The sequence below is a fragment of the Neltuma alba genome, unplaced genomic scaffold, assembly GCF_004799145.2.
Source record: "Neltuma alba isolate B1F8T4 unplaced genomic scaffold, ASM479914v2 tig00012116_pilon, whole genome shotgun sequence".
Lineage (NCBI taxonomy): Eukaryota > Viridiplantae > Streptophyta > Magnoliopsida > Fabales > Fabaceae > Neltuma > Neltuma alba.
Window position 1 is genome coordinate 1,163,028 of NW_021636668.1, and position 17,471 is coordinate 1,180,498.

Sequence of the window (17,471 nt, forward strand, 5' to 3'; positions counted from 1 at the left end):
TATATATATATATGATGAAATATTAAAAAAAATATGATGGAATGAACTCGCACATAATATTATAATATTCATAGCACATGCTCCTGGGACATCCATAAACATAGGTATTGTGCTTTGTTAAAATCTTAGAAAAATCTAATGGAACAAAAACTCTCTTCGTGATGAAAAATGTGTTCCCAATAAATGTTACTCCTCCGATCTTAAATGTAAGACCCTTATACACACTAGTATAAGAGTCTTACATTTAGGACCGGAGGAGTACAAGGAGACAAAACTTTGGTCAAGGGAAAAAATAAACATAATTTTTAATTCCCGCGATGGCACCGTCATTTCTTGTTATCGAGTCTTTAATTATCTGATTTATCTCCCAAACTCTTGTATATCAATTAATTGCTTCAACATTGCTGTCAATTATGCCTATCGTGATGAGCTGATATTTTCTTTTTGTAGTCCCCCCCCCCCTCAAATTTCGCCAGCGAATTTTGTTTTGCTGCACCACTACACATAAAGCACTGCTTTCATATGATATACCACCTCCGGTCCTTAATATAACATTATTTCACTTTTATTTTGATTCTAAATATAAGACTCCAATCCACTTTGTCTCTCATATTTATGTATTTTTTTCCAAAATAATCCTTCCAATAATGGTAGTTATAACAAATATACTTAATTAGCAAGGATATTTTAGGAAAGACAATAATATTTATTACAAATAATTAACTTAACTTCTTTTCTTAATCTCTTCAAATTAGTCAACTAGCTCTTGTAATTAAGATCGGAGGTAGTATTTTGAAACATTTTCCTTGTGTGCGTGTGTGTATCTTCTAGATATGAACACACATATTTTTCACCTGTCCAGTATTTCTTGGGAGGAGCAACAAACGTTATTTACATTACAGATCACATGACACGGGTGAACTTTTACATACAAATAACCTCTCGAAGGTCAAGTTGATGGGTGTGTTGACAGATTTAATACACTTATTTTTGGGTACATATTTGATACATGATCTTGTCTTCATAGACATGGCCAAAAGAAGTCCCTCGGCACTTGGGAAAAATTATGTCATTTCATGGTCTTAAAAGATGAGATTTGATTCATTTAGAAGGATTCTTGTATCATTTTCAAAAGCAGACTAAAGTAAAATACCTCTTGTGTACTGTATAAATGTATGATCTCGTAACAATTAAATAAACTTTATGTTAACAGAGCGCTGGAGACTCGACGAATAGCTGGATTCATAGCTTCTCGAGAGGGAGAGGGAGAGGAAAACTAATGGTAGATGAAATTGAGCAAACTATTGGCAGAGGTGTAACCCCCATCCACAACAAGATTGTGGGCCGTTACGAAGCCCGATTCGTCACTCGCCAGAAACACACAGGCATGTGCCACGTCCTCTGTGGTCCCACCCCTCCCTTTCAGCAGACTCCCGCTATGCCCCACCACCTCCCTCACCCCTTCGGCCGTGATATCGGCCTTCCCGAACGTCCTGAACGCCACCACCAGCATCTCTGTCGCCACCCCGTGCGGCACCACGCTGTTCACCCTTATCCCCTTCGCCCCCAGCTCACACGCCGCGCTCCTCACCAGCCCCCCCATCGCCGCCTTCGACATCGTGTACTCGTGCGACGCTAACCCCCCCATCATCGCCGCCGAGCTCGACGTGCATATGATCGACCCTCCTCTTCCGCCTTCCACCATCGCCCTCGCCGCGTGCTTTATTCCGTGCACCGTCCCCATCAGGTTCACCGCCACCACCTTATTCACTTTCTCCATGTCCAGCCGCGTGATGCTTCCTTCGGTCCCCGACACTCCGGCGTTGTTCACCATCACATCCACGCGCCCTTCCACCTCACAGCCTCCTTTATAGCGATTCCACCTCTTCCTCATTCGACACGTCGCAGTGTACGTACCGACCTTCGATGGACTTCGCCATCGACACCCCCAGATCGTCCAGCACGTCCGCGATCACCACGTGCGCTCCGTTCTCCGCGAACAACTTCGCCGTCGCTGCTCCGATCCCCCTCGCTCCCCCGGTTATCACCGCAACCTTATCCAATAACCTTCAAACAATAAAATCACTTGTTAAGATATAAGCAGAACAAAACCTTTAGAAGATCACGCACTCACTTCCTCCTCACCTCTTTGCAGATTGGCTTGGCGTTTTATCATTCTCGGTACTATTCGTACACTGCTCCATATGGCTCAATGGTTGGGACGACAGTCCCGTTGGCGATAAATTTATAAGATGAATCGAGACATGGGGAGTGTTGGTGAAAGTTGCGAGATCGGCATAAAATATTGGAAGGTGCTCTTGGCATGCATGCTTTGATATCAACTCACACTTTCTAGTACCTTGGAATATATATACATACACACATATATTTTAAAGAATTATAGCCCAAAAAGGATTTATTTTATTGTTATGCTTCTTTTTTCGTTTTGTTTTGTGCTCGTGATTCATCAGATATCAACCAAATTCTCTAAACACTGAATAGAATAAAGGGGGTTAGTAAAGTAATCCTACCCCGTTGTTCATGTAGTCGGAGAACTAATTGGGCTACAATGAAAGCCCAACCCGTTAACTGGACCCAAAAACAATGGGACTTTTTTATTGGCACAAACATTGGAACTTTTCTAAACGACGAAATACAAAGGCGATCCCAACCGTTCGGCCCAAAAAAGAACGATTTTGTTACGTAATTATTTATAACGTTGGGATGTGGGACTGCGAGGCATTTAAGAGGCGTCCCAAAAAGACTATTGTTGTGTATATAATACAACATATAAAAAAGATTAATTACAAGCAATGCAATGTTTTGGGTTGCTTGGCTCATAGTGAGAAGCTTTCTTGTTTGATGGTTGAGGAAGGAAGGCGTGTAATGGGCACAGTGCACACGGAGTGGAGCAGTGGTAATGTAAATATGGTGGCAGGGGAAGGAGTGAGAAGGAATATGATGCAGAGAAAGAAGAGAGGGAGAGGGAGGGGAGAGGGGGACCAAAGCATTATAATGCTTTGTTGGATGTAGGCATGCTTGAGGCCAAACTGCAGTTTCGTTTTCCACAAAGCATGCATGTGACTTCTTCAATCCCATTTTTGTCTCTCTCTCTCTCTCTCTCTCTCTCCCCCCGCGCAATTCTCTGCTACATTCGTAGCAATCTCAATGGCCTCCTGCCCTCTCTCTGCACGCCAAAGCGTGCATCTTATAATTGACTCAACATTAACGTCCAATGTAATCCATGTGTTATTTACACCCTGCCCCCTGTAGAAATTAAGTGGATCACTCTAATGCTTCGTCTGCCTTCTGGGAGCCAAATGGGCTGCCTAAATGTAAGACTGATCAATGATAAACAAAATGGCTTGAGTCTGATCCAACAAAAGGAACCCCGCCACAAGCCCTTCTTTTTTGTTTTTGTCCTTCTTCATAATTCTTCAACATGATATATAGTTTCTTCAAATTTTCAAGTGCAAGTGTTGGATGGTGCTATCACAAGTCCATTTGTGACAGGTTATGTGAGGGGAAAAAAAGGGAGGAGAAGTTAAATGGCAACACATAGTGCGATACACAAGGCCATTTTCTGGTGATGATTGATAGCTATTGCTCTCTGTTTTGCATTTAATTGTGAAAGGCCAAGGACGGGACCATAACAATAAACAAACAGCATTGTACGTATTTACTTCACAGCTAGTTTCCATGAATGAATATATAACTTGGCCCCAAATCTCTCTTCCCCTACCTTTGTAGAAACTTGCAATCAAATATATTTATTCCTTAAACGATATTGGGTATAAAGGAATGGCGGGTGTATCCATCTTTGGAATATTTTGAAGCATTACGAATTATTCACCCAAAGTGATTGAGAACAGAAAAACGGGACAACCATGTTCCGTCAATCAATCTTTCCCAAACCATGTTAGCTCCTTCACCGTCCTTCTTATTGTGGACAAATAACAGAATCACTTTAACTTTCCTGCTAAACACACCTGCTCTCCCCCATTTGCCCTTCACTATGTAAGTAATTTATCCCTCAACACTGTTATTTTCTCAAAGGAGGAATCTAGATAGAAATGTTCCTCATTAAATCTTGCATATATATGGATATAGATGTGTCTTAGCAAAATTCTATAAGCTGGAGAAAAAAAACAGTTATGATTGAAACCAAGTTAAAGGAGTCGCCAATTACAATGCTCAATAATAGTGGCCAACAGCAACGATTGTGTGCAATAATGCAATATGCATGAACCGCAGAAAGGCTTCGTGACTCCTTATTATTCTGCTTTCTTGTTGAGTTGGAAGCAATATAACTGTTTACCTCTGGACCCACATCTTTATTAAATTGCCCATATGGCACTACCACTATATATAGATATATATATATATATATATATATTAATTCTGCAATCACCCCACATTAGCACCATCATTAAGTTGCTTGCTCATTATTAGTAGTTCATACTCCATCCATCGTGGTGGGCTCATTCGAAGCAGATCAATGGAATGTCACCACACAAAAATTTTGAAAAAGTTCAAAAACAAAAATGGTGGGGCATATTAGATGTTGGAGTTTTGTGCTTCAAGTACATGCATAGTGGGGAGGAAAGACTGGGAGGATAGTTTCTAGTTTATGGAATGCGCAAAAATATTTAATAGGCTTTGGATGTTTTCTGCTGTCAAATCGATGGATATCACGTGGCTCGCTACTCGACAGTTTTCTAAAGCAAATCCAAGTGCTGTGCTGCTTCTTGCCTATGGATCTTCCCTTTATATCCATCTGTCGTTGATTTAACCAAGGAGGGGTTAATTTTGATATTGACATTAACAGGAGCCATTTTGCAACTAGCAACATCCTATTCGTATATATTTGAAATTGATCTAATTCCATAAATTAAACCCTTATGTTTGACCCATAACGCCTCAATGATGGATTATGTAACGTCCATAATGACTATGAAAATGTTTGTTTCATTTGTAAAATATTTTCACCAGTGGCAGAGATTGTTTTTCCCTTGGACTTTGGCTTGGTTTCTGTAGATTTCCATTTCCAGGAGGAAGTGATTACTGCTTCTAGTTCGGCTATGCCGTTGGCCTAATTTTTCTCAGAAGGTGTCGGCGAAATTATAATGCCAAAAAGAATGGTAAATGATCTGAAACGCAGAAAACTATGGGCCCGCTGAAACAGGGGTTTATTATGTTATACTATTGATAATGTTGATGCTTACCAATAGCATTCAAACAAAATTTTTGTTGTTATTACTGTTACTTTACATAGCTTTGTTAAAAGTTAAAACAAGTGGGACACTCTCCATTTATCTTTTTAACTCATATTTTCTTACTATGACATGATTTAAAAAATAAGTGGCTGAACTGAAATCATACTTTTCAAAAACCAAATTGAGAAATCGATATTTACTAAGGGTAAAAAGAATTTTGTTAAATTAATTTCTTACGTCATAAACTTTATTCCTTTTATGGTTATTTTATCTACTTCACCTCGTCCAATTAAAATGATAGGGTTAATAATTAAAGTCACTAACAATATGTAATGGCAGCTTTCTAAAAGGAACATTTAAAGAGGGCCTAACAACTGTATTGGCAGCATATATACATGACTCCTATATGATCCACATCCACCCCTAGCTAATTATATACCTCTCATGGAGACTAGTAGGGAATAGAATGTACAAATTCTCATAATCATCTTAAGGATTCCAGGGTACTGTGAATCCTTCATGGCCTGTGCTTTTTCATGAGAATGGCAGATGTCCTGTTTGGTCCGTTCTTGACAACATAATGCCCTTGTGCATTGCCCCTTCACATGCAAAATGGCTTTGGCCTCCTACAGTATGTCCCCTATTTAAGGGATCAGATTGGTACTCCAACCCATTCAAGACGCATGGGAGCAACACCCGCCATCCAATCAGAGATAGCCATTTGTCATGTCCAAGTACATTCGCACACGTGGCAACTTTTCAGCGATTGTCTTGCATTGTTGTCCTATTGCTTTTGTCATATTGTTCCCCGCCATGAGGTAATTTCTGTAATAACCCAAGACATGAGTCTTTTTTTTTAAAAAAAAAAGAAAGACAGAAGACAGAGATTAGAGCGGAGACAAATGGAGGATTAACCTGAATATCAGCAAAGGTCATTGTGGCCTTTGGCTTGTGGTTTTGTGGTCTCAAAAGTGATGAGGAAAGGGACAACATCAGTCTAGCTGTTCCCACTTCATTTTAATCCTTAATCTGTGGATATCTTTGTCCTTTTATAACATTTGAGGTCCTCTTCTCTTCTCTTTTATTGGGCCCCCTTTTCCCTCCATTACTTAGGCACAACACAACTCCATCTCGTGAGAATTATATACATAATTCTTATCCATTTAAAAATATTAAAAAGGGAAACCAAGTTCTGACTGTAATTTTTTTTAACCTTTTAATATGCGTGTGGTGTATTATTATTTGTTAGTATGGGCTTAAGAATCTTGCAGAGACAGAGAAAACAAACTAAATGGTTGAAGAATCTCGACGGTAAAGGTTTGGGGTAACAAGGCATTTATGGCTTTAGTACTTGTTAGTGATTTGCTGAAGTGTGGGTTGATTCTGAAGGCAGGATTTAATGAGCTATAGGATAAAGAATGAAGCAAAGACAACGTAGTATGACCAAGGCAGGGTTCCTGAGCCCTGAAGGCACTCCAGTCCCTCCTACCAACCTGGCATCACTGTCCTAGCTGCTGCAGCAACCATGGAGAACAGATCTCAATGGACGAGATCCATCCACGTGTCGCTTTCAAATCATTGTCTCAATTTTCATAGGACCTAAACATATTCTATCATTCAAAGTTAACCAGATTTAAGTAAAAACAACACAGATGTATGTCTCTGTTCCTACTAATATAGATGCTTTGTAAGTATCTTGTTTCTTCTACAGCAACCCTTAAAGAGTGTTGTTAAGACACACACACACACACACATATATATATAGCAACTGAACAAGCATCAAAGGTTGAAAGCAAAGGCTGTTATGTCCATTTATATAATTGAAGCTGGAGAGGATGTTGGCACGCGCCATGGTTGAGGTGGACTGGAGATATTAATTGCTCATTATCACAAGTTGGCGTGGCCCTTCAGAAAAAGAAGAAGCAAGCATAATAATTCACAGAAAAGAGAGATGAGTCTGTGTGGGTCGTAGGAATGGCAGCTTTTGCTTTTGAAGGCTTTGCTCCTTTTGAACAATTTTAGGGGAATGACTGTCTGCTCAGGGCATTGACCCAAGATGCCTCAATGTGATCGTTAGCTCATAATGCTTTATGTGGAATCTTTCAAAAAAGCATGCACCCTTCTCCAACATTTACAGCACAAAAGACTCCAATTATAATATTGTTAAAAAAAACTTAACAGATTAAATTAAATAAAGAAAAGCCAAGAGAGATATTCGTGGGCCTCCCATAGTGGGTGACCAAATCTGATAATCCATTATCATCAATCTTGAACCCCCAAGTCTCTGTCCCACCTCGTTCTCGAGATTCTCACATTCTCAATACCTTAGGAAAAACAATATGGGGGTTTTGGGAGTTTACTCAATGGCCAAACCTGGGAATGTTGGATTCTTCATAACCCCATAATCCGTCTCATACATATACTGCTCAACTTGTGTGTTAAGTTTGGGTAGTTCAATACAACACTAATGCAAAGTTAGCAAATGCACATCTCTAGGCAAGTAGATGCTCCAAGGGAATTAAAAAATGAAACCATTTTGGTTTTTCTTCACCGAGAGAGAAAAAGCTTTCTGGTTTTATTCTGTTTGTCTAAGATCACCATTAATAATTCGAAGCCAAAAAGAAAGAAGAAATCACCATTAATAATTCCAGTGATGTCCCTCATGCTATCTCCAATACCATTTGCTTTATGTGCTGAGGTGTGCATAATATTATTATAATTCCTAAAATTTCTTTCTGCTTTCTTAGCATGTGCATGACTAACCCACCAGTGAATTTCCCATTCTCTCCTTGCCCATTGGAATTTCACCTGCAATTGGTTTATTTTGTTTATATATCATTTTCTTTACAGCTACCCGACTCATTGTCATTGATAGGCATGCCACTTCCCTTTGCACTACCCAAAACCTGTCTTTTCTTGTTGAGTTTGGCACGAGAGTTTTGATGAATGGGATTCTGGCATGGAAAGCAACAAGTTCGCGTCTTTCTTCTTCTGAAAATCACTGCAAACAAAGAAAGAACGTTCACTTGACAATTTGCTAACGATTCAATGTCTTTATCATAAAGCCGTATGGAGTCTCCATTCTCCAGAAGTGGTGTCTGGTTTCTAGGACATTACAATTGCATGGGAAAAATAAGAGAAGCTGTTCTCTGTTTTGTGGCACTACTTTGGTTATGGGGTTCCGCAAATGCTGTTCTTTCTCCTAAAGGAGTGAACTTTGAAGGTAAAACTAGAAATTTTCTTCCAGTTTCCAAATCTTTGCAATATATGGAGAAATCTGAACTGGATGTCTCTTAGTGTAGTGCAAGCTTTAATGGGCATAAAAGCTTCTCTGTGGGATCCTCATGGTGTCTTGGATAATTGGGATGCGGATGCAGTTGATCCTTGTAGCTGGACTATGGTTACCTGTTCGCCGGACAACTTGGTCATTGGCCTGTGAGTGTTTCTTTAATTTTCCATCTGAGCTCGAAATTATAGCCAATGAAAAAAGAAAAGAAAAGAAAGTAACTTCCAATAGTTTGGTAATCCTCTGCAAAATGCCAGTTAGATCAATTGTTGTTATGGTGGTGCAGGGGTACTCCCAGTCAAAGTCTAGCAGGTACTCTGTCTCCAAGCATAGGCAACCTAACGAACCTTCATATTGTGTGAGTAATCAGATGGCAAGGCCCAAATTTGAATTCTCTTGGTGGATGCTTCTTATTTCTTGTGCTAAATGTGTTCATGGCTACATTTCAGGCTGCTACAGAATAATAATATAACAGGTCCAATACCTTCGGAGCTGGGCAGGCTTTCAAACCTTCATACACTTGATCTCTCTAATAACTTATTCAATGGGGGAATTCCTCCCTCTCTCAGTCACTTGAGAAGCCTCCAATACCTGTAAGAACTTATGACCCAAAATTGGAAGCTTATAGCCTGTCATTATTCTCAAGTAAACTCTTCTGCAGTCTAAGGCTAATATTAAGCAATGGAAATGCTTTCAGGAGGCTCAACAATAACAGTCTTTCTGGAGAGTGCCCAGAGCCACTTGCTAACATGTCACAGCTTGCTTTTCTGTAATGTTCATATCCTCTTCTTTTGTATCACATTAAGTTGATTCTGTTTTCTGTATCTCTGAAGATGGTTTCTTGTTCTGTGATATGATTCCAGCGACTTGTCCTACAACAACCTTAGTGGCCCTATGCCTAGAATTTTGGCCAAATCATTCAAGTAAATGTCTATCTCGCTTGTGGTTTCGCTCTAGTTTAGGTGTGTTTCTGCTGGCCCGAAAAGCAGAAACCTAAGCGCTTGCCACTTTAATGATTCTCAATCTCCTGTGATTTCAGCATTGTCGGAAACCCTCTTGTATGTGGTACGGGGAAAGAGGCAAAATGCCATGGCATGATGACATTAATGCCCATGTCCATGAACTTGAACACTACAGAGGGTAAGACTTCCTCAGAATTGCTTTTTCCTTCGTGAAATTTTAACCGGTTTTTCCTTACATTAACAATCTGATATATTCTGCAGTCACTGTTTTAATTCCATCATCAATTTTTTGCTTCCCCAGATGCTATATCATCAGACAAAACAAAATCACACAAGGTCGCCATTGCCTTTGGCCTAAGTCTAGGATGTCTTTGCTTGATAGCTCTTGGTTTTGGGCTATTTCTGTGGTGGAGGCACAAGCATAACCAACAGGCATTTTTTGATGTCAAAGGTAACATATTATCACTGTGCAACACTGGTTATAAGTAATTTAATGACGTATTTGATCAATCCCATGATATAATTGGGATGTTTCAGACCGGTATCATGAAGAAGTGTACCTTGGAAACCTGAAGAGATTCCAATTCAGAGAACTCCAGATAGCCACTCACAACTTCAGCAGCAAGAACATTCTGGGAAAGGGCGGCTTTGGAAATGTGTACAAAGGAGTGCTCCCAGATGGAACTCTTGTAGCTGTCAAGAGGCTTAAAGATGGCAATGCCATAGGAGGAGAGATCCAATTTCAGACTGAAGTTGAAATGATTAGCTTGGCCGTGCACCGAAACCTCCTCAGACTCTACGGATTCTGTATAACACCGACTGAAAGACTTCTGGTTTACCCTTACATGTCTAATGGCAGTGTCGCTTCCCGTCTAAAGGGTAGGCTCAAACCTACAATTCTTCATTGTCGTATCTTCACACTACCTGTTCTATTATATGCTGATTTGGTACCAAACTGATGATCAACAGTTAAACCAGTGTTAGACTGGGGCACTAGGAAGCAAATTGCCCTGGGGGCAGCCAGGGGACTCTTATACCTTCATGAGCAGTGTGATCCAAAGATAATTCATAGGGATGTGAAAGCTGCAAACATATTACTTGATGACTATTGTGAGGCAGTAGTTGGAGATTTTGGGTTGGCAAAGCTTTTGGATCACCAAGATTCACATGTTACAACTGCAGTGAGAGGCACTGTGGGGCATATTGCTCCTGAGTATCTTTCCACTGGGCAATCCTCTGAGAAAACTGATGTCTTCGGATTTGGCATTCTCCTTCTTGAACTGATCACAGGCCAGAGGGCTCTAGAATTTGGGAAGGCCGCAAATCAGAAAGGGGCCATGTTAGATTGGGTAATGCTTGCTTGTCTTCTTTTACTTTATTTGCTACTTATTCAAACAAATCTTTCTCAATCTCATATTGTTAAGGCAAAAGTAAACTGAAAAAGTGCTTTATCATTTATGGTGTTGCGATTCAGGTGAAGAAAATTCATCAGGAGAAGAAGCTAGAACTGTTCGTGGACAAGGATCTGAAGAACAACTATGATAGGATTGAGCTGGAAGAAATGGTTCAAGTGGCTCTCTTGTGCACTCAATACCTTCCCGGGCACAGGCCCAAAATGTCGGAAGTAGTAAGGATGCTGGAAGGAGATGGATTGGCAGAAAGATGGGAAGCTTCTCAGAGAGCTTATATGAGCAAGTGCAAGGCTCTTGAATTGTCTTCATCTGATCGATATTCTGATCTCACTGATGACTCCTCGATGCAAGTCCAGGCCATGGAACTTTCAGGTCCTAGGTGAAGTTTGTGTAACTACTTTTTTGTTTGTTGGTTCTTATAAAGAAAGCATAGGATGGTTGAATCTGTTTAGATATTATTTGAAGATTATATTTGTTGTATGATAGCTTTCCAAATGTACAGAATCTTATTCGTTGCATGATAGCTCTGGGAGTGAAAATTATTATGTCAGGCTTAAAATTAAATTAAATGCAATGGAATGCGAATCTTGAATGGGTCTTCACTTTACCTATGATTGTAACAAAAATGATTTCCACTTCTCTTCTGCTTATTTCCTTCATGTTTGAAACCTTGCCCCACACACACAGATCCCACAATGCATTTCCATTTTTTTTTTTTGTTGACAAAAGCAATACATTTCTGATTGATAGTAAAACGGATAGACGAGTCTGCTTGGGGAAAAGTAACTGGAAAATATTGAATTAACCCAAAACATCTAACTCGTCATTTCAAAAGCCTTAAAGATATAGAAAATGGGGTGAAAAATCAACTTCTATCAGTCTACATTAGCAAGTAAATGCATTCTATATTTCTATATCCTACCACAATTCTGCTAATGTTTTCAAGGGGAAAAAACTTCGATATTTCTTTTCACAACGGGAAAAAAAGCCATCTAGTATCACTCTAAATAACTTTCTCTTAACATATGTAATTGGTCCAAAAACTACAGTATTTCAGATTCAGCACATTTTCAAAAGGATAAGCACCTTTTTCACCCTCCGCGAACTAAGGCTTACTAACCAGAGTGTTCTGAATAACAATTAATACAAGTATTGATTAATTCGATCAAAACAGGACATTTGTATAAAGTGACGATATCTCACTAATATGTGGATTGTATCCTGTGTGACTAGAGAAATGTAAATATAAAATACGACTCGTATATGTTGGACTTCATCGATTTAGTCCAAAGGATCCAAATACGCGAGGTTCTGGTGTAAATTGAGAAGAGTCTAATTGTGGTATTCTTGGGGTCAAAACTCATAAGGCCGTTTTCGGCCCTAAGAGTGGGTGTTGAGAAGCAGTCAATTTAAAAGGACAGATACCAGGGAGGTAAACTGGTCTTTTTCCGTTTTGCTTTGGGCTTGAGAGCCCACCCCATACCCAAGGAAATTTGGGTCGAGTTTGATTCAAGAACGTCCATCCCAGATCTAGATTTTTAGGGGGAGGCGTTCAAAATTGGAACCCAAAATAAAATAATTGGCCTCGTGATTTCTAACCTTGACCCTCCACGGCCCAGTTATTGGAATCATCGTTCCCTTCTCCTGGGCTCAGTCGCAGATGACCGTAATTGCCTGGCTTTAGCAGAACTGTTCGGAAATAATGAGACCCTGCCAGAATCTTTGCTTTGTGCTTAGCATTACAGGGGTGTTTGGCATTCTCAAAATCGTAGTTTCAGAAGTATTTTTTCGCAAAACGAAATAACCTCTTCCATATATTTACTTCGTAATCCGTAAAAGCACTTCTGAAACCATGGTTTGGTTTCTATCCAAACACCATCTATGTTACGAAGTAGCTCGGCCGAGGACACACGTGCAGAAATATATTGATAATAATCCAGCTCATTCGTACAAAGCCCCCGTACTTGAAAATTGCGTTTGGATGGAAATATAAAAGATAAAATTATAGTATTTAGATAGAAATCAAATCATAATTTTAAAAATAATTTTATGATATATAAAATAAATATATAAAAGAATTTGTCTCGATTTATAAAAAATATTTTTTAAAAACATTTTCAGGGTTATTTAAATATCCCCTGAGTACGTGGCAGTAGCACGTGGGCATGGCATGGTAGTTGCATGTTCATATCTGTGTCTCTTACGCAGGCGGCTGCACCAGTTGAGGATCAAATGTCACGCAACGAATTGCAAGTGGATGCCTTTGTCTAGTCCCATCAATATATATAACCAATTTCCTCTCTCTCTCTCGGTTAAATGCACAAGTCATTCCATTGAAAAATTACAATTAAATCTCATAAAAAAATTATAAAATAAGTACTAAAAGTTATTATTTTTTATTATAAGATTTGTCATTATAAGTTTCTCAGATTGTTATCGAGACTTTTTAGTAATTATTTTTTTTTCTGTAAAACTTGATTGCAATTCTCTTTTTTTTAAAACACACACCATTTTACCCAGAAAAGAAAAAACACACAGAGGAACGATTACATCACATTTGAATTTATTTTTGAGTTTTTCTTATTGAAATATAAGTCGTAAAAAAGGTATTTCTATCAATTTATCATGACTGAAAAGTACTATTTTTTTTTAACAATTTCGATTATTAGTAATGCATGTTCGAGCTTTACACGTTTAAATATGGAAATTAACAGTTAACATAAGTGATATTGAAAAAAAAATCTAATCAAACACCATTAATGTTCAAGTTTTGCGATAAAACTTAATTGAATTTTCCATCGTTTTAGCCCAGAAAACTCAAGTCATAGTCAGCAATTAGCATGGGGCTCACTCGCTTTGGTGGAGTGTGGAAGAAGCGCAGCATCCCGAAACAGCAAACTGCAGTTGAATTGAATAATTGGTCTCCCCCCTTCGGTCGTCAGATGACAAAACAACACATTTTGCAAAAGCCCTGTCTCACCCACAACACAGCTAGCTACCTATCTCGGCCAATCCAAGTCATGGACAGAACCAACCAGGAGATCCATTCATCAAACCAGTAATCAGCTAGCCCACTTGTTTCCTACTTTAATTTCTCCCCTAATCTCATTATCTCCACTCTTTCTCCGCTGTGAACTATAAAGATTTCTTTTTCACTGACTCTATCCTCATCGGGTATTGTGTGAAACCCCTTTCCTTTGGCTTATTATATTTCGTTCATATCCATTCATATTCACGCTCTTTAAAGCTTATCATTATTACACTGCCCTGACTTATGGCAACTGCAATCCCATTTTGGTTTGGCGTACGTCCGTGATCTCGCAGAGCGGATCTCTAGTTTCTGTCGTATTAACACTTCTCATTTCTTAATCCATCAATAAATATCTTAAGATTTATAATGAAGTAGTGATAGAAGGGGATGAAGCTCGTATACATTTTGTTTGATGTATACATTTTTATCTTTTCGCTCCAGTATCTCCACGACTTACCGAATAAAATAATAATTCAGATAACTTCAATGAGTCAAACTTTTCAGGTTTAAACGTCATATATATGGCCTTTCTCATAGCTAGGTCCTAGCCACTGTTTTTAGCTTCTCTGTAGAACGAGTATAAATGTTTCTTTTGATCATTCGAAGGTCAGTCGTCTCACGTACGTTGTATAGCATTGAAAAATAAGTTACGTTAACGTTATTTTATGACTTGCAGTTTTTGAGACTTTTGCTGGTAATGATGGTGATGTTTGGTTTAGTTAACCGAACCAGACCGAAAATGATATGGCTAAGGTGAGGATGAGCACCAGACAAGAAGAGAGGTGGAGTAAAAGAGGAGTAAGTTATAAGAAGGCGAGAGACGCATTAAACTTCATTTTTCCCTTTGTCTTCCAATTTATTTACTGTTCCACTATTCTCTTTATTAGTGTTGTCCGTATGCATGAAGCCTTTTAGCCTTTTTGCAGTGTAGGAATTCATCGTAGCGAGGCCCCATATTGTTTTAAGTTTGAGCCCCTTTCACTTTCCCGGAAAGTAGAGTCCGAGTTCCCATATGCTTCTTATTATGCTTTTGAACTTGCGTGACTGAGGAGGTAAAAGATGTCCAAGACTGAAAACCAGACAAAAATTGTTAGGTCACTTTACCTATCAATCCTCCTCCCACTCTCTTTCCTGCTACCCTGTACTTTATCCCTCTTCCCTCAAATCAGTCGCCATTTATCTGATAATAATCAACTCCTCTTTCTCAGTCAGAAAATAAAAGACAGACACAGTTCCACAGCCTGAGCGAGGTTTTCAAAGACTTCACATTTCAAGTTTCTGAATATATGCCACTGTATAAGTACACGCTTTGCTTGTGGCATAAGCTCATCTTCGTGTTCTTGGTCCCAAACCTTCTATATTCTTACATGCTCTCGGCCTTGGCTGCCCACCAAACTCTCTCTTTTGAGAATGCTATCGGGGACTTTTCTTTATCGTTCAAGTGGATTGCTGCTATGTGCCATGGCGTTGACTCCGGATGGATAGCGAGCAAGAAGCCAGGGTTTTGATGGTGCTATCCTTGTTGAGCTTTATGTTAATTAATATGTTTTCATGTTAATTTTTTTTTTCTTGACCTTGCAAGGCTTGAAAATTCCCAGGTGTTCATTATGGATGCCTTTTGCTTTGGTCTTCCTTTTAAACTTCCTTCTCACCATCTCAATCACGACCATATTATCATTTCTTTGCTATTCCTCCTGAGCTTTATTTGCCTGTAAGAAATTTCATGAATGTAAGCACGCAGTATTCTCGTTCCATGGAACACTAGCAACACGGTTGTTTTCTTACTTTACCATGGTGGATTCATATGCGAGTAGAAGCCAGATAGATTTAGTACTTGACTACCCGAAATGTTAAACTGCGTTATGCAAACGGCCAAATGGCCAAATCCCACACTGGCTGACAAGTTCATCAGCACCACAAAAGCCTTCAGTTTCTTCTCACACTTCAATTGTTGGTAACGGGAGTGACAGGTAAGAGCATGTCAATTTTTTCCAGTTTAACGTATTGACCAAAAATTGCTTAAGAACAAAACCTATTGTCTATCGTGATGAACGATCGTTGTCCTCGTCACTCTTTCCTGAGATTAAGATCTATTGCACGCGATATCATTCACATCAACACTGAGCTCCCCTAGATCAAATTTTTCGCTAAAGGATGAAACTTATGGTCTCCATAAACGTAACGCTGGAACTAAAAAGCAGTACTAATCTGAGAATTGTTCCGCGCAAATTATATTTCCTTCCGATGGTGTACAGCCGTCGAGAATCCAGGATGCATGATTTACGTTATTGAGGAGATTGGAAAATATCCAGGCGCTCCTTTTTATCATGGTATGGCAACATGCATGTAATGATGTTTTGTTTGAGAGACGGAATCCTCTCTCTGTGTGCATAAATATCAGCCTTATTGTTTGGGAGAAAAACGGTAATTTTTTTGTTTTTAATATAGAACTTAATTATTAAGTTAATTTTGATCCTAGATATAAGACATATTTATTATATTTATTAATTTTTTTAAATTATTCTTATAGATATTTCTTCAATTATAATCAAGTAAGTGTGGGAGTAAGATATTAAAAAAAAATTATAGTGTTTTAGAAAAAACATATTATATTTCTTATAATTAACTAACTTACCTAATTTTTTTAATCTAACTAAATTAATTAGATAGGTCTTGTACGTAAGAAATATATGAGTATAAGAATTACCGTCTCCCTCCATTTTTAAAAGTGGTTCTGCGTTTGTATAAGCATCATATTGTAGTGGCGTGTGGATGTGGGCCGGGTCGCTCAGGGGCGACAAAAGTAACTGGATTATGGGTCGTAGGAAGATATTGGGATATGTTGGGTCACTGAAGCTGAACTGCTTGCCCTTAGAACGGGACTCCACGTACGACAACTGATGGGTTGGGGCAATAACACGGGGTACATGGTTAGATGGAACATTTTGACTCGGGACCGGGATTGTGATCCAAATCTGGTTACCCAAAAAACACTTTTAACGTGTGCACGTGAGTGATGTAAGTCAAAACAAAAGTTTTTAAATCCATGTAAATTGAAACAAAATTATTTTTATGTTATTTTTAAAAGTATGGTTTGATTTTTACTCAAAACACCCCCTAAATCACCCATTGCCGTCAGTCATCCCAGAGATTAGAGAGATGTTATATGCCAAATGGATGGTGGAACTACATCACATTTGCAGGGTTTTGCTGGTGGGTGTTAATTGTCTAGCTCCAACATATAATCACAAATTAATGAGAGGGACATCACATCTCGAGTAAGACGGTGCTGATACCCGCTGTGCCAACTGGATGCTTAGGAGTTTTCCCATAAGATAAGCAATTTTATGCTAAACCGTGCTGTGCTTACTGGGAGTTAGTCCTAGCTTCGGTGCTTTCAGGGTTTGGCTTTCCTTTGTAAGTCTTTTTTTTTATAAATGAATAAATACTCCAAATAGCTAGTCATTTTGCAACTATATATGTTTATTCTGGAAAAATATTTATTTCGGTCGTTAACTCTTGAAAGAAAGAAAACGCCTTTTTTGGGGAATTTAGAAGGATGGT

The 17,471-nt window shown here is 38.9% G+C and overlaps 2 protein-coding genes across 3 annotated transcripts; one reads left to right on the plus strand and one right to left on the minus strand.

The window, feature by feature from the left end:
• Positions 1 to 1,276: 1,276 nt before the first annotated feature.
• Positions 1,277 to 2,204, minus strand: LOC114722928 (short-chain dehydrogenase reductase ATA1-like). Its single transcript, XM_028909047.1, is given in 3 exon segments — positions 1,277 to 1,874; positions 1,876 to 2,067; positions 2,146 to 2,204. Coding segments are annotated over 3 exon segments (849 nt in total).
• Positions 2,205 to 8,090: 5,886 nt separating this feature from the next.
• On the plus strand, positions 8,091 to 11,483 carry LOC114722994 (protein NSP-INTERACTING KINASE 1). Of its 2 annotated transcripts, none has more exons than XM_028909144.1 (11): positions 8,091 to 8,439; positions 8,519 to 8,651; positions 8,789 to 8,860; positions 8,952 to 9,095; positions 9,200 to 9,271; positions 9,366 to 9,425; positions 9,542 to 9,642; positions 9,766 to 9,915; positions 10,002 to 10,343; positions 10,434 to 10,813; positions 10,939 to 11,483. In XM_028909144.1, exons 1-11 carry the CDS (start codon positions 8,286 to 8,288, stop codon positions 11,257 to 11,259), a joined length of 1,929 nt encoding a protein of 642 aa, XP_028764977.1. In that variant the 5' UTR covers positions 8,091 to 8,285; the 3' UTR covers positions 11,260 to 11,483. The 2 variants fall into 2 exon arrangements, with proteins under 2 accessions (XP_028764977.1, XP_028764978.1); XM_028909145.1 differs by having other exon boundaries at positions 8,306 to 8,439; positions 8,514 to 8,651.
• The last annotated feature ends 5,988 nt before the right edge of the window (positions 11,484 to 17,471 follow it).

Excerpts from the sequence above, each read along its gene's own strand:
- LOC114722994 (XM_028909144.1), top strand. The coding sequence starts at position 8,286 with ATGGAGTCTCCATTCTCCAGAAGTGGTGTCTGGTTTCTAGGACATTAC. Across the intron at positions 9,096-9,199 it reads TTGAGAAGCCTCCAATACCT|GAGGCTCAACAATAACAGTC; the intron begins GTAAGAACTTAT and ends AAATGCTTTCAG. Across the intron at positions 10,344-10,433 it reads TGTCGCTTCCCGTCTAAAGG|TTAAACCAGTGTTAGACTGG; the intron begins GTAGGCTCAAAC and ends GATGATCAACAG.